Source organism: Leguminivora glycinivorella, chromosome 25 (assembly GCF_023078275.1).
Source record: "Leguminivora glycinivorella isolate SPB_JAAS2020 chromosome 25, LegGlyc_1.1, whole genome shotgun sequence".
NCBI lineage: Eukaryota > Metazoa > Arthropoda > Insecta > Lepidoptera > Tortricidae > Leguminivora > Leguminivora glycinivorella.
Genome location: NC_062995.1, coordinates 1,138,390 through 1,159,756, shown reverse-complemented (window position 1 = coordinate 1,159,756; position 21,367 = coordinate 1,138,390). Strand labels below are relative to the sequence as shown.

The 21,367-nt window shown below is 39.9% G+C and overlaps 2 protein-coding genes across 4 annotated transcripts in view; both read left to right on the top strand.

The window, feature by feature from the left end:
- The window catches only part of LOC125239351 (zinc finger protein 184-like), a 37,203-nt gene extending 16,823 nt beyond the window's left edge, over positions 1–20,380 (top strand). Inside the window, exons 7-12 of the mRNA XM_048146906.1 lie at positions 12,308–12,404; positions 13,909–14,024; positions 14,702–14,813; positions 15,965–16,066; positions 19,010–19,141; positions 19,478–20,380. Coding sequence (XP_048002863.1) covers positions 12,308–12,404; positions 13,909–14,024; positions 14,702–14,813; positions 15,965–16,066; positions 19,010–19,141; positions 19,478–19,558 — 640 coding nt within the window. The 3' untranslated portion in view covers positions 19,559–20,380. The remainder of the gene's footprint in view (positions 1–12,307; positions 12,405–13,908; positions 14,025–14,701; positions 14,814–15,964; positions 16,067–19,009; positions 19,142–19,477) is intronic.
- LOC125239345 lies at positions 896–10,249 on the top strand. Of its 3 annotated transcripts, XM_048146898.1 has the most exons (6): positions 896–2,070; positions 2,170–2,260; positions 3,328–3,952; positions 4,968–4,971; positions 5,430–8,983; positions 9,992–10,249. In XM_048146898.1, exons 3-5 carry the CDS (start codon positions 3,908–3,910, stop codon positions 8,924–8,926), a joined length of 3,546 nt encoding a protein of 1,181 aa, XP_048002855.1. In that variant the 5' UTR covers positions 896–2,070; positions 2,170–2,260; positions 3,328–3,907; the 3' UTR covers positions 8,927–8,983; positions 9,992–10,249. The 3 variants fall into 3 exon arrangements, with proteins under 3 accessions (XP_048002855.1, XP_048002856.1, XP_048002857.1); XM_048146899.1 differs by lacking the exons at positions 896–2,070; positions 2,170–2,260; positions 9,992–10,249 and having other exon boundaries at positions 2,690–3,952; positions 5,430–9,180; XM_048146900.1 differs by lacking the exons at positions 896–2,070; positions 2,170–2,260; positions 3,328–3,952; positions 4,968–4,971 and having other exon boundaries at positions 5,235–8,983.
- Positions 20,381–21,367: the final 987 nt, after the last annotated feature.

Genomic DNA, 21,367 nt, shown 5'->3' with positions numbered 1-21,367 from the left:
GGGGGTCGAGGTCGCCGGGGGTCGAGGGGCACGTCGGCGGCGTACCTGGCTCAGCCCGGGGGTCGAGGTCGCCGGGGGTCGAGAGGTACGTCGACGGCTCACTGTTCTCAATCCTGGTAAGACTAGATCGCCAGAGGGTGAGGTGCAAGTCCACGGCGTGCTCGGCTCAGCCCGGGGGTCGAGGTCGCCGGGGGTCGAGGGGCACGTCGGCGGCGTACCTGGCTCAGCCCGGAAAGACGAGGTCGCCGGGGGTCGAGAGGTACGCCGACGGCCCTCACTGTTATCAATCCTGGAAGACGAGTTCTCCAGAAGAGTCGGTATGATAGGTACGAGGGTGTTGACAGTTCAGCACGTCCTCACACCCGCCGAGCTCCAGACAGACGTGCCGTAGTGTGGCGGTACGTCTCGACTATCCACTTGGGCGGGTAGGCGTCCGAGGAAGATGTATTTGGTGTACCCTGTCTGGTTGAATAAGATCAATCCTTAGTATGAGTAGTATGACGATGATGTATGTTCTAAGGGACGGTTGTTAGGAGAATACCATATTCATGAGCACTTAAAACCCACAGATCACGGAGTGACAATCAGCCGCCGTAACATAAAAGCAAGCGAAGCAGATCAGAGGCTCACCTGGCCCCGAGAAGGTTGGGACAGCGTGAGCGTGGATGAGGAATCATCTATAGAAATGTCAGGTATGTATACCATGCATTCTGTTTGGTGGTCAGTATATATATTGACCACACACACACAAATAAGTTGCCATCCTTCTCCTTTACGGACTCGTAAATGTACCGTAGGCGGCTAGGAGAGGGGTGGCGACAATGGTGGAGGTGCTGGGATTGAACAGATATAGAATCAAGGCATAACCTAAAATGAATGCAAGGTATACTATCCTGACATTAAACGTATTATTCTAAGAAAAATAACATGTGTGTGTCAATAGTAACAAAAATTGCAAGATTTGTACTTTAAGTACACGTGCGGAATCATATAATTACAGGGTCTGGTTCAACATCAATTTTGGCTCATTTAGTTATGAAAGTTACTTCAAGAGCTCAATAAGTGAAGACTTTTAAGAATAAAGTAATTTCATTGACTGTGTAATACGGCAGGATATGAGAAAATACATCATGGCGTACTCTCTCGGCTAAAGGATGGTTTACTTACTTATAAGATACATTTTATTCCCCGTATAAGAAAAAAGGCTCAATTGTTATAAATAATGTTTAAAAAATAAAAGTATGAAGATTTCAGTATTCGTCCGAATTTATGAAATTAAAAATTCATTATTCAAAAATAAAAGGTCATGTTATTGAACAAAGTTGCTTCAGTTGCTTCCGGGATACGTCACGAATACGTCTCTGATTGGCCAAAAGCGAAACATGGCGGCCATCGCGCCATCGCGGCGGCCATAGCACGAAGTAGTGTTGCTACAGTTACAGTAAGAAGATTACCCGAAATGTCGGGAGAAAATTACGACTCGAAAGGATTAACCGGATAACTTCAGTGAAGAGAAGAAATTATTTTACAAACGGATTCGACTTGGAAGGCAGTAATGAGAATTTTCTTATAAGATGAATGTGTAATTAAGTCAAACGGTCATACTGAACTGTGTATAGATATAAGTCGGTAAGAATTTTGTCTTTGTGTTCGTAATTATATTGGATTGATTAGTATATAAGCTAGAAGATCTTTTCAGGGATAAGAAGAGAAGCACTAGCCTATGGTATACTGCAGGTATATCTTATAAGTCTTATAAGACAAGCGTAAAATAAGAAGGGGCAGAGGAATTTTCCGCTTTGAATTTTACTTGATACATGTGTGTTAAACTTAATTAGAATTAAGATTTTAGTATTAAGTATTTGTATAAAAGTAATAACGATGCATCTAAAAGGACCGAAGAAGAAACAAGTTACGGTTAGTTTATTCGTTAAATATGTCAGAAATCAGGGAGTTCTGACTAAGGCTGGCAACACTAATTCCCGTAGAGAATACGCTTTACTTTGAAACTTTGTTTACGGAGAAGCTGCAACAGCGCTGGTTCCCAAGAAGTTTGCATCCAGTTTATAGGTAAGATGCAGTTGTTTTGTACAATTTCAAGTGCTTTATAGAAGAATTAAATTGGTGAATGAGTACGATTATTGAAAATATGTGTATTTTACGTCATAGGAAGACAAAAACACGAACCGGCCTCCGTGAACCATCACGGACTCGACACATACCACCGGATTAGACGAGAAAAGAGAAAAGAAATTCCTCGGTAAGTTTTTAAATAACTACTTCGTCATCACATGAAGTTTGTTCAAAGAAAAACCAATCGTCAGCTAATTTGCCGTAAAGTTAGCGAAAACGACCTCGTGGTTTTTGCAAAGAAACATGGCGTGTTTAAAGTTCTAAAGTAGAAATAAAGTTAGTTAAGTAAGAATATTACAGTCAATATTCAAGTTTTAACATCCGTATTACGTTTTATTAGAGATATCTTGAATATTTTGACATTGTACTTGTTATTGGCGAAGATTAACTTGGATGAAGAAATGTATTTGCAGCGGAGTCAAAATGGCGAATTCTAGTATTCTTTAAAAGTTTAGAGAAGCTTTTAACATCGTGAGATATTATGTTATGCATATCTCGCATATTTTCCTGAACTCACAATGTTGTTTACTTATTCCTCAAAGAACTTTGAGAAAGTTTTTTTTTATGTTGATTGTGTGTATATGTGAATTAACATCTTCTTTACAGGTTTAGTATAAGAAGTGAATTTGTGTCAATAGTGTTCGTTAAAATACGTCATACAAATTAAATACAAAAATAAAACAAATGAGTAAGCTGAATGAGTGAAAGTGACAGTGCAAAGTTATATTATAGTTACCTGCGTGTAAACGTCAACGTTACTGACAAGCACTGATAAGAAGTGATAAGTCTTAACATAAATTTGAGTTCAATAACATGTCTGTGTGTATGTTATGTTTACAGATATTCCAATTTTCTTTAGTGATATTCAATTTAAAGTGAAATAATTTAAATTTGGAAATAAAAGAACTCATTAATTAAATTAATTTTAAAGTGAAAGTATTAAAGTTTCAAATAAGAGTCCTCATAAATTAAATTAAATTTTAATCTTTTGTTACTTTTAACTATTGAGTGTTGTTTTCCATAATAAGAATAGATTAATAAAAAATAAACAATTCCTCATTTCTAGTAGCATTCTAAAATAATTAAAGAAAATGTCAGAAACCTATCCTTGTGAAGGATAATTAAATAGACTTTTCCCAATAAGAGTTTTAATAAAAGATACTAGTTTATAGTATATATTTCTGTACCTTCCAGGACAAGATGGACGAGATTCTCTTAATCAGACTTCGAATCACCAGTGAAAAAATTGGTGCTGAATTGGAAACAATACCCAGTACGGTTCGGTCAGAAAACATAGGACAGGCTCAGGTCGTCTATAACAGACTGCAAGCTGCAGTGAATAGGCTCAACGCTAATTTATCAGAATACTTTCGTTTAGCTACAACTCCTGCATCAGATGAAATTTTCTTGATTAGTGGCCAGCAGCTTTTAGCAGAAGAGACTTTAGCAGAACTCAAGGCGAAGATCGACCAAGTCACCGTATCCCGTGAGACCCAGGAAAAGCCGCCTGAAGTGAATTCCTCTTGTCGACTACCGAAACTCCAACTACAGGTTTATAACGGGGATGTGCTTTCCTGGTGCGAATTTTGGGATAGTTTTAGCAGCAATATCGACTCAAGAAACTTACCTGATGTAGACAAGCTGTCTTATCTTAAAACTTCAGTGACGGGTGATGCTAAGAAAGCTATTGATGGCCTGCCTACCACTAACGGAAACTATAAGATAGCGGTCACTCTACTAAAGGAACGTTTTGGCAAGAAAGCTCATCTGATTGATGCCCACTATGCTACATTATACAAAATCGAAGCGGCAAAAAGCAGCGCAGAAGATTGTAGAAGAACTTTCAACGAGGTGGAGCGCAATCTTAAAATCCTAGAGTCTCTTGGCGAAAACACCAACCACAACCATCTTCGTTTCATGATTTTGGAGAAATTTCCTTCGGATTTAATATACGAAATAAAGTTGAAAATTCAGAATGAGTCCACACAAGAACTCCGGGAACAATTGAATAAAATTATCACTGCAAAGGAAGATGCAGAGAGAATTGCTGGAAGGAAACGATCACATGAGGTAGATGACAGCACTGTCGGTACCCTGCATGTGAACGCAAAGCGTGCGAAGAGAATGCATCATTTCCAACAGGGAAATAATACCTCAAATACTCAACATTATCAAGGAAGTACTAATAGAAAAGGACTAAATAGAAAAGGAAAATTTCAAAGGGCCAATGAACCCAAAAAGGAAGCAAACCGAGCGTATCTAATGTTGCAACATCTGCTAACAGATCTGCAACTGTTAACCCAAAGGAAAAAGGGAAAATCTTAGGTTGTATATTCTGCAACGGCAAACACCGCAATTATACGTGCCAGGACGCTTCTACTTTAGAGGAAAGAAAGAAGCGGTTGACCGGAAGATGCTTTATATGCTTTAGGAAGAATCATCTTGTAAAGGACTGTAAGGAAAACTGGACTTGTAGACTTTGCCCAGGAAAGGAAAGGCACAACATGGCCTTATGCCCTTCAAATTTTCCAAAGGATCCCAAAACAAAGAAACAGTCTTGACTATTTCAGAAAGAGGAATCACCACTCTACAGACAGCTGTTGTTTATGCTAACCCCTTAGGTGATAAGAATAATGTATTGTGTAAATACCGTTTAATTTTAGACCCAGGGTCTCAACGTTCTTATGTCACATTTCAAGCGGCCAAGGAGTTGAAGCTTCCAGTAGAAGAAGAAAGTCTCTTGACAATTTTCACCTTCGGTGAAGATCCTCCGAAGGAAATACATAGTCCTATAGTGATTCTACAGTTAGTAACTAGAACAAATAAGAAGATAGTTATACAAGCTAACTGTGTCCAACGCATTTCAAGAGGATTCATCCCAAATGTCAAGTTACGGGGCGTACCCGAGTCTTATGTACTGGCGGATGATGGTTCTCTAAGCGGACAGGTGCAGATTCTAATCGGAAACGACTACTACTTTAACATTATTTATGAAACTAAGATACAACTAGATAGTAACTTGTTTCTAGTGGATTCTGCCCTTGGATGGATAGTCAGTGGCAAGACGGAACCACAGCTTGAAGAGGAATCATATATAGTGACTTATGCTCAAACTTGTATTGAAACGAAGCTTCATCAACCAGATTCACCTCTTTGTGATGGAGACATTAAAAACCTTTGGGAATTGGAATGTATAGGAATTTGTGATTCACCTAAAGCAACAAGAGAAGAAGAAGCTATTAAAAATTTTAATGAAACTACAGTAAAAATTAACAATAGATACACGGTAAGCTGGCCATGGATAACTTATCCGCCTGACTTACCTAATAACTTTGGAATCGCCTTTGGGCGTCTGTCAAGTTTACTGAAGCGCATGGACCAAGAAACCTTAATGTCATACGACGATACATTTAAACAACAATTAGCTAAGGGTATAATAGAAGTCGTACCCACATCAGGAACGTCAACTGGTAACGCTATTCACTACCTACCCTTCCATGGAGTACGTCATCGAGGAAAACCTATGCGAATCGTGTATGATGCTAGTTCCAAGAGTAACAAGAACACCAAGAGTCTGAACGAGTGCTTATACAGAGGACCACTCATGCTTGAAGACCTTACAGGGTTACTCATCAAATTCAGGACACATCACATAGGATTGACGTCCGACATAGAAAAGGCGTTTTTACAGATGGCATTACACGAGAAGGATCGTGACGTTACCAGATTCTTATGGCTTAAAGATACCTCTAAACCAGTATCTCAGGATAACCTACTTTACCTAAGATTCTGCAGAGTTCCATTCGGCGTGATATCTTCACCGTTTCTACTGAATGCGACTATTAAAGAACATTTAAATAATGCAGAAGATCAGCATGTCAGGCAGAAAGCGAATGACATATACGTAGACAACTTTGTTTCAGGCTGTAGTACTACAGCTGAAGCAATAGAGCTTTACAAAAGTTTAAAAGGATCTTTTCAAGATATTTCAATGTCACTCAGGGATTGGAGTTCTAACTCCGAAGAATTCATGAAGATGGTCCCTGATACATGTAAAGAAAACAAGATAAAAGTACTTGGCTTAGAGTGGGACATAAAAAAGGACACCCTCCAGCTGAAGCCCAACCTCCAAGAGGAAGCAGTCACAAAAAGAGGAATACTGAAGACTATCGCATCAATTTATGACCCGTGCGGTTACGCGGCACCTCATACATTATCAGCTAAACTTTTTCTGCAAGGACTTTGGAAGGCCGGAGTATCTTGGGACTCACCATTATCAAGCGAGCTAACAGAAGAGTGGAACATCATCCGACAGAACCTAGAAGTCATAGGAAAGGTATCGATGGATAGATGTTACATGAAGACACCAACGGAAGCGAATTACCAATTGCACTGCTTCACAGATGCTTCACTACAAGCCTACGCAGCATCGGTGTTTCTAGTCTGTGGCTCGAAGAAAAGCTTTATCATGGGTAAATCCCGTCTGATACCAATCAAGGATCAAGATAACCTCAAGATACCCCGTCTAGAACTTCTGGGAGTACTGATAGGCTGTAGACTGATGAAGTTCGTCCTTAAGTTTCTGCAACAGAAAATAGTAAGACAAGTCTTATGGACCGATAGTCAGATTGTCATCGAATGGTGTAAGTCTAACAAACTACTTCCTCCCTTCGTTGCCAGACGAGTAGAAGAAATCAAGACAAACAAAGACCTGGAGATAAGATATCTACCATCAAGCTTGAACCCAGCAGATGTAGGCACAAGACCCCTTCGTGCAGAGGAGGATAAGGAGAAATGGCTGAATGGTCCGCAGTTTATAACAGAAGATCCACAGAAATGGCCAACCACATCCGGCAGTGAGCCAACCAGTTCTCTTCTGACAGGGGAGGGTCTTGGGTTCCAAGAAGACATAGAGATGGTCGATAAAGAAGATCCAGTTGTTAATGTCAACCCGATGAAAACGGAGGAAATTATAACACCAAATGAAGTGATAGGAAATAATCAGTCAACAGACGACAAGCTTCATAAATTAAAAGAAATTCAAGCTAAATATTTTCCTCTAGAGGTAGAAGGAAAAGAAACCAATCTAAGTCGAAACTTAGGAGTATTCAAGGACATTGATGACCTATTGAGATGCAAAGGTCGTATGAAAAACGCAAACTGGTCGTTCGACAAACGATACCCTATACTCATACCAAAAGAGTCAGATTTCACGAAGGAAATTATAATGAAAACTCATCAAGAGAACAAACATGTAGGTGTCAGCCACACGCTTGATAAAATAAGAGAAATGTATTGGATTCCTCAAGGAAGAAGTAAAGTCCAACGGATATTAAAGGGATGCCCTGAATGTATGAAACATGATGGAGGACCTTATAGACTACCAGAAACCCCTGCTCTTCCTAAAGAGAGAGTCAATTACAGCTCTCCTTTTACGTACGTTGGAACAGACTACCTGGGACCACTTCTAGTTAACAACGGGAATGGCAGTTGTAAAAGATGGATTAGCCTTTATACATGTTTAGCGGTAAGAGCCATTCACCTGGAAGTGGTAAAGGATCTAACAGCGGAAGAAGGTCTTCTGGCCTTAAAAAGGATGATATCAGCGAGAGGCGTGCCTACCTTAATTACATCTGACAACGCAGCTCATTACAAGTTACTTTCTGAAATTCTTCAAGACCCATATTGCATAGAAAAGGAGATTAAATGGAAATTCATACCGCAATTAGCCCCATGGCATGGAGGATTTTACGAAAGGTTGATTGGCTTAACCAAGAATTGTATGAAGAAAACCTTACAAAAACACTTATTGAATGACAGCCAGCTGGCAACAACAGTTAAGGAAATAGAAGCAGTACTTAACACAAGACCTTTAACCTACGTGGATTCAGAACCTGACCACGTATTAAAACCCTCAGACTTTCTTACCATGGGAAAATGTATCGTAATGGAAACGTCGAGCATGGATCCTATTACGTCACATGGGACAGTAATCAAAGACAATCTAATTAAAGGTTGGAAGAAAGCGCTCATCATTCTACGAGAATTCAAAGAGATGTTTGAGAACAGGTATCTCCTAAATTTGAGAGAAAGATACTCCCATCATCCTAAGGAGCCTAGAGTGACTTCAAAATTAACGCCAAAAATAGGTCAGATAGTGCAAATAAAAGGCGACACGAAGAATAGGATCAATTGGAAAGTTGGGAAAATAGTATCTTTAAAGGAAGGCGCCGATGGTTTATGTAGAGTAGCCACGGTCCAAGTAGGAGATACAATATATACAAGATCTATCGCGCATCTCTACCCGTTAGAGATCGAAGATGGAGAGGAACAGTGTAAACAAACGTCACATGAAGAAAGCGTAGAAGAATCTGTACAGGTTCCTGACGTCCCACATCCAACAAGAAGGGACGACGTGATGAAAGAATCCACTAACGACGTTCTTAAGACTTCTGAGCAGAAATCTTATCAATTAACAGAATTAAACGAGTCAGAAGAAATACCGTCTGATTCAGTCTTATTAGAGCCTGCATCTAGTCAGTTACACGAGCCTGAGCCTAAGTCCATACCCGAACCAGACCCACTCGCAGTCAAAGACATGACGTTCTGCGAGAACACCGATCCTGAAACGCACCACCTAGAGAACATCGCGTCGGCTGAACATCACGACGAGTCCAGACCTAAGAGAGCAGCGGCGCTTCGTGCTCTTGAGAAGATTAAGGAGTGGACCAGCAACTTAGTCGCAGTTTTGCTGCCTGTAGTGGGGAGTGTCGCGACCAACGCGAAACTATAGAGCCCCAAGAATATTCCCCTGCGGCAACACTGGCGGCGCCCTCTGGGTGGAGCCATAGTAAGTATCTCAAAGTTGTCAAACTACGTGCCACGTAGACATTCCACGAGGCGCGAGAAACGCGCCAGTACTTAAAAGTGTAACACACAGTGAAGTGATCCACGTGCTATCCAGATATTGCAGAGACGACTAAAGCTAAGTATTTATTTATACTTGGTGGCTCACAGTGGTGTAATGGTATCTCTTACAATTGTTTCCATATCTAACTAAAGGCTATTACCTCGATTATCTTAGTAACAGACAAGGCGCACTAAAGGTGCCACTAGGTGCCGAGTTGTCTATCTAAATAGTAAGTATGGTACTCAATCCTGGAAGACTAGTTCTCCAGAGGCGCAAGCAGACAAGGCACGCTAAAGGTGCCGGTAAGTGACAGGTAGACACACTTAGAATAAGCATGCATGCTCAATCATGGTGAGACCGCGGCGTGCTCGGCTCAGCCCGGGGGTCGAGGTCGCCGGGGGTCGAGGGGCACGTCGGCGGCGTACCTGGCTCAGCCCGGGGGTCGAGGTCGCCGGGGGTCGAGAGGTACGTCGACGGCTCACTGTTCTCAATCCTGGTAAGACTAGATCGCCAGAGGGTGAGGTGCAAGTCCACGGCGTGCTCGGCTCAGCCCGGGGGTCGAGGTCGCCGGGGGTCGAGGGCACGTCGGCGGCGTACCTGGCTCAGCCCGGAAAGACGAGGTCGCCGGGGGTCGAGAGGTACGCCGACGGCCCTCACTGTTATCAATCCTGGAAGACGAGTTCTCCAGAAGAGTCGGTATGATAGGTACGAGGGTGTTGACAGTTCAGCACGTCCTCACACCCGCCGAGCTCCAGACAGACGTGCCGTAGTGTGGCGGTACGTCTCGACTATCCACTTGGGCGGGTAGGCGTCCGAGGAAGATGTATTTGGTGTACCCTGTCTGGTTGAATAAGATCAATCCTTAGTATGAGTAGTATGACGATGATGTATGTTCTAAGGGACGGTTGTTAGGAGAATACCATATTCATGAGCACTTAAAACCCACAGATCACGGAGTGACAATCAGCCGCCGTAACATAAAAGCAAGCGAAGCAGATCAGAGGCTCACCTGGCCCCGAGAAGGTTGGGACAGCGTGAGCGTGGATGAGGAATCATCTATAGAAATGTCAGGTATGTATACCATGCATTCTGTTTGGTGGTCAGTATATATATTGACCACACACACACAAATAAGTTGCCATCCTTCTCCTTTACGGACTCGTAAATGTACCGTAGGCGGCTAGGAGAGGGGTGGCGACACTTATGTAATGATCTATGCGTGTTACGCCACGTCAATTTTATCCCTTCCAGTTCTTTGTATTTCTTTTGAAGTTGTTGATAATCTTGTGTTATTTTATTTAGCCGTTTAAGGAGTACTCTAATTTTTTCCCTTGTTTTTTTGGATTCATATTCAGAGTCCCGCATGGGCTCTTGTTGTAACCCAGCAGTTGTTCTAACACATATATGTTCAGCAATTTTTTTACTTAATTCTGAATTTTGTGCTTCTAATTCTTCAATGTGCATAGCTAGAGTCATATTCTGCTGCTCAGTTTTTTTAAGTTTCGATTTAATTGGTGTTAGAATTTCCATGTTGTCAGTTTCAAAATTACTTATCTCCAATGTTAACTTGCTGTCAGTTTTTCCATTTTCCTTAATTAATACTTTTAATGATTTATTTTCTTCGCATATCTTTTCGTAGTTTATTTTCTGCTCGACTTGCTTATCAGATTCTAATTTAATTCGGTTTTTAAGCTCGTTTATTTCTAGTTTTAAACTAGCGACTACCTTATCTTTTTCATTAATAATCTTTAGGCACTTTGAATGGTCATGGGGAGCCTCATCGTCACTTTGGGTGACATTTTTACTGCTAGTGGATACCAGTTTTTGCGATCTAGTGGTTTTTCGTGGTATTTTATCCATTGTGTAGCTTAATTTTAGTCTTAGTCTATTATACTCATATACTCGCAGTCAATACTAGTTAAAACTATTATTTAATTATCACTTACACCCAAATACTGCCCTGTATAGTCAACTTGGTATCAAAGAAATATACTACCAAACTTGTTGCGTAAACTGGAACGTAATTTTGTCCTGCAAGTTGGTATTGGTCTCCTCAATATCGTCACTTATCCGTTGTGTATTCTGTGATGTTTTGTTATGACAGTTATGTCAAGTCTCCTGTGGTGTCAGTTTATTTAACGAAAGCAGCCGATCATTTTCAAAATATATTCGTTAATTTTGATTGCATATGTGTGCGTGAGTTGACGTGAAGTGTTTTTTTGATAATATAGTAATATCACTCACCAATTTGTCAGATATATTATGTGCCCATGTTTTGGAGGTTAAGTCACAGTATAAAGATAAATCAGTAGTTAATCTCCGGCAGCGGCGACGCGGTCGTTACTACTGCGCAAGGTCACGCAGGGTTGTACCTGTGCTACTGTCCTACTCGTAGTAACTGTGTATGGCGCTATGCTAGTACCAACGCTCTTTCTACCTTTTTATCTAATAAAGATTCAAGTACGTGTTTGTTTCCTAAATACTGACGAAATCGTATTTACATAAAATGTTTGAATAGATGTTTGCACAATATTTAAGTAGGTACCAAACTCGAAGCTAAATAGATCGCAGCATCTACCTAAATAACTTTACAGATAAATCCTTATTGATTTGAATGTGTCATTCTAGCTTTAAATCTCACTTTTACGCCATTTACGTAAGCAATAATGTACCTAACACTGCAAAAATATAACAACCACTTACTTGTCTAGGAATTCTAAAGAACATTCTGACATTTCCGCATTTTGAGAACTGTTCTCCATACACCCATAAACACTACAGTAACGAAAATATGTCTTCGGTGCAGACGTCATTTTCTCCCGAACTCAACACGTCAACACAGCGCGCGAACGCGGCCCCGACTGTCCAGCCCAATACTTACCAGTTTCGCATGTATTCGGTGCATATGGAGAGTAGTTTTCGACACACCGCGCGGCGTGAAGTTTGTTAGAAGAGTTATTACTGCTTTATACTGTGGTTAAGTGCTTCAAGTCTCGTACCGGTATGAACGTGATAAGTAGGTTTGTATCAATATTTCAATTTTTTTTTTTTGAGCAGCGATTTTAATAGAACTTAACTTGACAGCTGTCAGCTGTGAGCTTATTTGTGAGTGTGCACGGGAAAACGCCCCACTCTGTCGATTGCTATAAAGCTGCTTTGTCAGTTTATTCATATAAAGATACAAGTAAATCTCGACTTAATGGTAACTGACAAAGTGAGACGTTTTACTAAACACACTCGCATTTATTTATATTTTTGTTTTAGTGTCTTACATAAAGGGCAGAACAGATACCCTTGTCCGCGGTGCGGAAAAGTGTACCAATGGAAGAGTAACCTCGGTCGACATCTCAGGACGCATAAGGTGAGTTTCACTACACTACACTACATCACGCCAATAGACAGCGCAATTTCATTAGTCAATAACTCGTATACAGCATACGGGGAGTCCCCACAGGCGAGATAACAACCAATGAAAGTGGTGTAATTTAATTGATCGTTAACTCGTTAAGTATGCAGCATACGGGGAGTCCCCGCAAACGAGATAACAACCAATTATAGTGGTGTAATTTAATTGATCGTTAACTCGTTAAGTATGCAGTATACGGGTAGTCCCCGCAAACGAGATAACAACCAATGAAAGTGGTGAATGTAATTGATCGTTAACTCGTTAAGTATACAGTATAAGGGGAGTCCCCGCAAACGAGATAACAACCAATGAAAGTGGTGTAATTTAATTAGTCGTTAAGTCGTTCGGCATACAGCATACAGGGACTCCCCGCAGGCGAGATAACAACCAATGAAAGTTACAATTATGGCGCAATTTCATTAGTCGATAACTCGTTCGGTATGCAGCACACGGGGAGTCGCCGCAGGCGAGATAACGACCAATGAAAGTGGTGCAAATTGATTGGTCGTTATGCAGCATACAGGGACTCCCCGCAGGCGAGATAACAACCAGTGAAAGTTACTATTACTATTTAATTTGCCGAATGCGGGCCCTGTGGCACGCATTCCAGAAATCGCTCGCACCCCGCATGCGGACCCTATCGACTAAGGAAAACGTTTCTTCGAATGCGGGCCCTGTGGCACGCGTTCCAGAAATCTCACGTACAACGAATGCGGTCCCTATCGACTAATGAAAACGTTTCTCCGAATGCGGGCCCTGTGGCACGCGTTCCAGAAATCTCACGTACAACGAATGCGGTCCCTGTCGACCAATGAAATCGTTTCTCCGAATGCGGGCCCTGTGGCACGCGTTACAGAAATCTCACGTACAACGAATGCGGTCCCTATCGACTAATGAAAACGTTTCTCCGAATGCGGGCCCTGTGGCACGCGTTACAGAAATCTCACGTACAACGAATGCGGTCCCTATCGACTAATGAAAACATTTCTCCGAATGTGGGCCCTGTGGCACGCGTAACAGAAATCTCACGTACAACGAATGCGGTCCCTATCGACTAATGAAATTGCGCCATATATCCTACATCTATCTCTGATCTCTGCTGAATCTGATTATTGCCTCAAGTTGAGTGAAGGTAGTTCTGCACGCGTTTTATTATGACAATTATTGGTTGTTTATTTTAAGCAGCGCACGAAATAATACACCAGATAATTAGAAGAAAAATATGGACAGTAGTTATTTTTAACCCCCGACGCAAAAACGACGTGTGTCTGTCTGTCTGTGTGCCTGTCTGTCTGTGGCATCGTAGCTCCTGAACGGTTGAACCGATTTAGATCTAGTTGTTTTTTGTTTGAAAGCTGAGTTAGTCGGGAGTGTTCTTAGCCATGTTTCATGAAAATCGGTCCACTATGTCAGGGTTTTTTTTTTTTCGTTTTTTGAATACTTTATTATTTTCTAACAGGCTAGAGACGACGGTGAACTGTACTGTGAGCTGTGCGACAAAAGATTCGCGTCCGTAGCTACTTACAGGCAACATTTACGGGTGTCAAGACGCCATGTTTCTGAAAGCGAGTTCAGGTAACATTCACTCATTCAATCATTCACTCATTCATTCATTCACTTATTGTTCCATTCCATCATTCACTCATTCATTCATTCACTTATTGTTCCATTCCATCATTCACTCATTCATTCATTCACTTATTGCTTTTTCAGTCATTCATTCATTAATTCACTCATCCATTCACTCATTATAATATTCATTCATTCAAGCATTCATTCATTCACGCATTAATTCATTCACTCATCCAGTCATTCCCTCATTCATTAATTCACTTATTGATCCATTCAGTCATTCATTCATTCACTCATTATAATAGAGACAAGAGATTCGCGTCCGTAGCTACTTACAGACAACATGTAAGGGTATCAAGACGGCATGTTTCTGAAAGCGAGTTCAGGTAACATTCACTCTTTGATTCTTTCATTCACTCACTCATTCATTCACTCATCAATTTTTCATTGAATCGTGATGTATATATGCATTTGCATCATATATTTTTGACTCTTATGAAATCATATCTAAATTCAAATTTGAACAAATCTCTGTCAAGGTCATGCATTTAAGGGTCACTTAATTCATTCAATCATATACTTATCCAATAATCATTATATTATAATAGACACAAGCTACGGAAACTGCTTATCATCAAGCAGCCGTACGCTTGTTTGCCACTGACGTAGTTTTTTTTCAGTTTTGTATGCAACGATTGCGGCAAGAAATTCGTCAACAAAACTCGGTTAAGGGACCACGTGGACTGGGAGCATCTCAAGAAGATCAAGTTTCGATGCCAGCTCTGTAACAAGGTACTTATACTCGACGCACCTATAATGGACATGGCACCTGTAATGGAATGGTATACACCCTGTTTTTATTGAATTCCGTTAACTTTAAGGGAAGGTTCTTTAGATCAAAATACAATTAATTCCTCTAAGAAACTAGCGTCTTAACTCTTGCGGTTATTGAGTTATTAAAAAAATAAAAATAATTACAGAACACGTGTGTGACAGCCTTTACCACTTCCTAATGTTATTTGTTTTGAAATGTGCCGTCAATCACTTGACACTAACTTGAATATTATTCTTAAGGGTCTCTCACACTAATTAATTCATTTATTATGTATGAAAACGAGGAAAACAGTTTTTTGGCAAATTTAACTAAAAGTGATATACAGGGTGGTTCCTGATAATGAACCTAGCTACGTGTCGAATTTAACGGAAAACAAAAAAAACATGGTGTAATGTAAACTGACATCTCTATTGTAACCCATGATGACGAAATAAATGAATTATTATTATGAATCAATGTTATCGCCATCTAGGCGACCGCACATTTCTCTTGATCGTTCAGAGGTTCATTTTTTAGGGTTCCGTAGTCAACTAGGAACCCTTATAGTTTCGCCATGTCTGTCTGTCCGTCCGTCCGTCCGTCCGTCCGTCCGTCCGTCCGCGGATAATCTCAGCAACCGTTAGCACTAGAAAACTGAAATTTGGTACCAATATGTATATCGATTACGCTGACAAAGTGCAAAAATAAAAAATGGAAAAAAATGTTTTATTAGGGAACCCCCCATACATGTAAAGTGGGGGCTGATATTTTTTTTTATTCGAACCCCAACGAGTGATATATTGTTGGGTAGGTATTTAAAAATGAATAAGGGTTTACTAAGATCGTTTTTTGATAATATTAATATATTCGGAAATAATCGCTCCTAAAGGAAAAAAAGTGCGTCCCCCCCCTCTAACTTTTGAACCATATGTTTAAAAAATATGAAAAAAATCATAAAAGTAGAAATTTATAAACACTTTCTAGGAAAATTGTTTTGAACTTGATAGGTTCAGTAGTTTTTGAGAAAAATACGAAAAACTACGGAACCCTACACTGAGCGTGGCCCGACACGCTCTTGGCCGGTTTTTTTTTTCATATTGTTATCTGTATTCAGGTGTTATATTTGCAGCCTTTCAAATGTCACACATCGTTGTACGTGCATCTACAAAACGTTCATAGAAATAAGGAGAAAAAAGACAACCTGTGCCATGTCTGCGGTAAATCTTACCAGGTCAGTATTTTCTTGATAAATCATTTTTTTCATGAGTCATAAGCCATAACAGGCTCTAAATGTATTTATTTTATTTTTATTTTATTGGTATTCAGGATAACAACAGCCGTAAATATAACTAAGACATACTACTGCTTACGTATAAGAAGGCCAATAACAGTCATCCATTAAATTACATTTTGTAAGAATTAAATTAACTAAATGTTATATAAACAATCAAAATGTGCAATACACACAAATGCTCCAACGGCTAAAGTACATACAGGTTGTTGATTAAGTATTCTTATAATTACGTAACTTAAGGCTTCAATAGCTATCCACCTACTTAAATCATTAGAATACTAGTATAAATACCCATAAATACTCATAAGTCAGACACCAACAAAACTTACGTCAAGAATTTACAATAGTACCCACCAGACCATGGCCGATAAACAGCATAGCATTCCCCTAGTACCCAGTAAAAGTTACGATGATTTTATTTTATTTTTTTATTTTATTATTCATTTAAGTTTCAGTTTCATTAAAATTTTCGTTTTCACTGAGCAAAATTGCATAAATATCTTTTTTATATCTATGTTTAGACCCTATAAAAGGATCAGAAGAGGAAAATTCGGTGTTATACAAGTGAGGGATCCTAGATAGAACGGAGTTAGAACCATAGTTAGTAGTGTGAAAGGGAACATGAAAGAGAGTTGTGTGTCGGGTTCGCCGCCTTGGGACTCGAAATGAAAGGCTAGATAACAGTTCAGGACAGTCTAAACGATTTCTAATGATATCAAAAAGCAGGCTCATATCAGACATTTTGCGCCTATCCTCAAGAGAAATAAGGTCATATTCCCGGCAGTTACCTTTATACCCAACAGATGTCTTCTTAAATTTATAATTTAAATGAGCTATAAATCTTTTTTGGATTCTTTCGATGCGTTCTTTATGAACAGCATAGCAAACTGACCAAATTGGTGATGCATATTCAAGGATGGATCTCACATATGCGTAATATACAACTTTTAGACATGACAGGCTGTGAAAAGGTTTACAGGTTCTCATAACAAATCCCAAGCTTCGATATGACCTGTTTACAATAGAGTCCACATGATCTCTCATAGTCATTTTGGAATCTAGGATTACTCCTAGGTCACGTACTACATCTACTCTGTTCACCGTTTCGCCATTAAAGTGGTATGGATAAAAGATTGGCTTAAGGCTGCGAGTAAAACTTATGCTCTGACACTTGGTAACACTAATTGTTATCTTATTACGACAGTAATACTCGACTAGATTATTAAGATCATTCTGCAGCAGTTCGCAATCTGCTATAGATTTTATACGCATGAAAACTTTTTTATCATCAGCGTATAGCAAATGGCGCGCGGTGAGAAAACACGTATCAATATCATATATATAAGCATTATAAAAAAGGGGACCCAAATGGGAGCCTTGGGGCACCCCGGAGGGTATATCGATGTAGTCTGACCTGAAGCCACCGAGATTGTATTAGTATTTTATGCAACAGATGTTTAAACAACATTGCATACAATAAATTGCATTTGACGACCGGTTTGGCTCAGTCGGTAGTGACCCTGCCTGCTGAGCTGCGGTCCTGGGTTCGAATCCCAGTAAGGGCACTTATTTGTGTGATGAGCAAAGATATTTGTTTCTGAGTCATGGACGTTTTCTATTTATTTATTTGAAAACATATTTCAATGACATTACAGATAAATCCAAGGCGTCATGAAACTTAAATAAAAAAAACAGTAAATAAGAACATGAAAGAAAAAAAGTTTACAAGTGAACAATTGATTTGGGCGATGACGTAACAGCGTGGCTCCGTTGTCGTTTGCCCTGGTGTAGGGTTCGGCAGGGTAGGATTCTATGAATATTAAGTACCTATTTGTATTAGATAAGTATATCGTGTTTGTATTGTATTTGTTGTTACATAAGTATATCGTTCTCTGAGTACCCACAATACAAGCCTTCTTGAGCTTACCGTGGGGCTCAGTCAATCTGTGTAAGAAAGTCCTATAATATTTCTTTATTTATTTTATTATTTACAACTATCAATACAACAGTAAACAAAAATATGTTACACAACGAAAAAACCAAAAATATGTTACACAACTAAAACTAAATATTAAAAATCTCACCTAGAGAACCGACCTCTGGAAGTGAACCCAGGATGCTGGCGGCGTTGCCCCTTTGCACTGCTAATCTTATTTTTTGGGCAAAGAAAGACCCTGCCCTGTAGTCCCCCGAGACACCTAATAGTCTGACCGACACTTCTTTTATAAACTGTTTAGTGTCGGTCGACCACGGGCCCAGCGTCCCGATTTATTATATTTATAATACTTTTTCTACGACTATGCACTTATTTTTTGAACAGTTTTCTAGAATACCTTTCTCGAAATACATACTCCATCCATAGGTGGGGGTTTTATAGATGTGTGCGCCGGTTTGCCGCGAAAGACGGGGCAAACAAACAAACAGACACACACACACACACACTTTCCCATTTATAATATTAGTATGGATGTTTGCGTCTGTGGTCCACAAATGGTCTCGCCGGAAAACCAGTGACTAACTTCCTGGTTAGCATTGTGCTGAGGCGGGACCATTTCGTGGTAAACTATAATAAAATTTATACTGTGTTTTGACTATTAAATGTGTTTTCAGTACAGATGGTGTTTTTTTACGCACTAGTGCGAGAAGTGGTTCATTATATGCCAGGTCGAACCTTTGGAGGGCCATCTGTACTGAAAAACGTCGTACGATACACGTGCGAAAAGGAAATTCGTAACTCGTGTCGACCTAAAACACTTCCTTCGGTCGTGTAAGTCGTGTTTTAATTTATCGCCACTCGTTTCGAACTTCCTTTTTTACGCACTTGTATTGTTGTGTTTATCACGAATAATATGATTTGTATTTGTTGTATTTCTGTTGTAGAACGCGGCCAAACTAAAATATCACATAGTGGCCATGCACACACGTGAAACTCCGTACCAGTGCGGTCAGTGTGGAGCGGCCTTTGGATGGTACTCGAGTCTGTACCGACACATACGGGAGGTGCATTACAAGGTAACTAGTCCCAGTGTTGGACATGTGTGTACCAGTCATAGACACCTTAGCAGTGTGACTTGGCCTTTGGATGGTACTCGACTCGTGTCTGTACCGACACATACGGTAGGTGCATTACAAGGTAACTAGTCCCAGTGTTGGACATGTATGTACCAGTCATGGACACCTTACCAGTGTGACGTGGCCTTTGGATGGTACTCGAGTCTGTACCGACACATACGGGAGGTGCATTATAAGGTAACTAGTCCCAGTGTTGGACATGTATGTTCCAGTTATGGATACCTTACCAGTGTGGAGCGGGTTTTGACGATACTAACGTTACAATTTTGCTTTCAGATGAAAGTGCAGCCGAAAAAGGCAAAGAAGGGGAAAAAGATAGAAGATATGGATATTATGCCTATGCCCGGGCCCGCTTAAACATACGTACAGACAGACAGACAATTTTATAGGGGGTGCTACTGCAATTTTAGTCGCTATTTAGGGTTCTGTACCTTAAAAAGATAAGATATAGTACATTACGATACAGGTGCGGAAAGAAGGAAGTTTGTAACGAGTGGCGATAAATTTTTCGCACGTGTATCGTACGACGTTTTTCATTACAGATCGCAGTTTCCACCTGACAAGAACTGAACCACTTCTCGCACTAGTGCGTAAAAAACACCATCTGTACTGAAAGATATGTTTGTACTGAAAAACGTCGTACGATACACGTGCGAAAAAGGAAATGCGTAACTCGTGTCGATTTAAAACACTCCCTTCGGTCGTGTTTTTATTTATCGCCAATTCGAACTTCCTCTTTTTCACACTTGTATTGTAATGTAATATTATTTGCAATAATACTTACTTCTAGAACATTTGAACGGCCCCTTTACCATAAGCGACAACTGGTACCTTTTACCACACCTCGGACACTAAGCGATCAAATATATGAAAGAGGCGCGTTCCTAGCACACATTCTAAGCTCGTGTAGGTGAACGCGTACCATGCTTGTATGAGTGACATATGACAGGTCGACTGTTCGCCTTTTTGACAGGCGGTAACTGTGAGGTAACCGAGAGGGGGTGGGCGGCGCTTTTAGCGGGGAGCGGGAGTGGCCATACTGTACGATAGTACTCTTTATTATACTGTGCTTTTACTGGAGCGCGTCACAAACAGGACCTTTTGTAATGGAATACCACATTATTGATATGATCAGACTGAATTATATTTAAGTATCTTTACAATGTAATGAATAATGAAATAAATATTTTGTTTTCTTGTATATAATGAATTAAAGTTTTTTTATAATAACAATGTGCTTTTTATATCATGGACCACAGTCAGTTAACCCTTAAATGCATATTGTTGCATTTGTTGCCATTTGGCTACAATGCATGTATTATTTAATAAACTAGCCAAAATATAAGCTGGACTTTTTTATTTATTTTTCTTAAATCTGTAGGATCATCATCCAGTTTTTTCACACTTTTCCGCCATTTTTTCTTAAAGGGTTGGAAATAATGTTTTTATTTAAGAAAAAATGGCGGAAAAGTGTGAAAAAACTGGATGATGGTGATTTTTAGTACATGATTCAGGCAAATTTTTTCAGAGTTAGTAACTATTTTATGTTTAATCATTTTATCATAGGGGTTTCTCAAATAGTGTACCTTTTTAATAGTAGTAAAAGTTTTCTTATAAATTTTACTAGTAATTATATATTTATATAAGTAAGATTTATCCTATTTTACTTCTAACACTGATTTAGTATTAAAATCGATGTTAAATATTTTTTTATTATTTTTCCTAGAGTCAGAAAACCATTGTCTATCACATTATTAATTTCTAGTTAAAAGAAAAAAATCATGCATTTAAGGGTTAATTATCATAACAGCTCTGACAGCGGACGACCGGTCTGGCCTAGCGTGTATTCACGCTATTTGACGCGTGAACGTCGCTAGATGTCACTATAACTGTGCCTATACAAATAACTCGCGATGTGAGCGTCAGAATGGCGGGTGTACATCAAGCAATCCTGGTGTGGTATACGTCAGGAGTTAGTGCTAGCAATGTGCCAAATGTGCGCCAAAATTCGAGCAATGTGCTCTTTGAACTCCAGAGATATTTAAGAAATCAATGACACCCGCCATTCTGACGTCAGGTTGGCGGGTGCACTTCCAGTTCTAGCTAATGGCTGCCTACTCAAGGGTGAAAGTACTGCCTAAGGTTAGTGCTCGCAATGTGCTTCCA

Bases quoted from the DNA above. Each gene is read 5' to 3' on its own strand.
- LOC125239345 (XM_048146898.1), top strand. From the start codon at position 3,908: ATGCCCACTATGCTACATTATACAAAATCGAAGCGGCAAAAAGCA.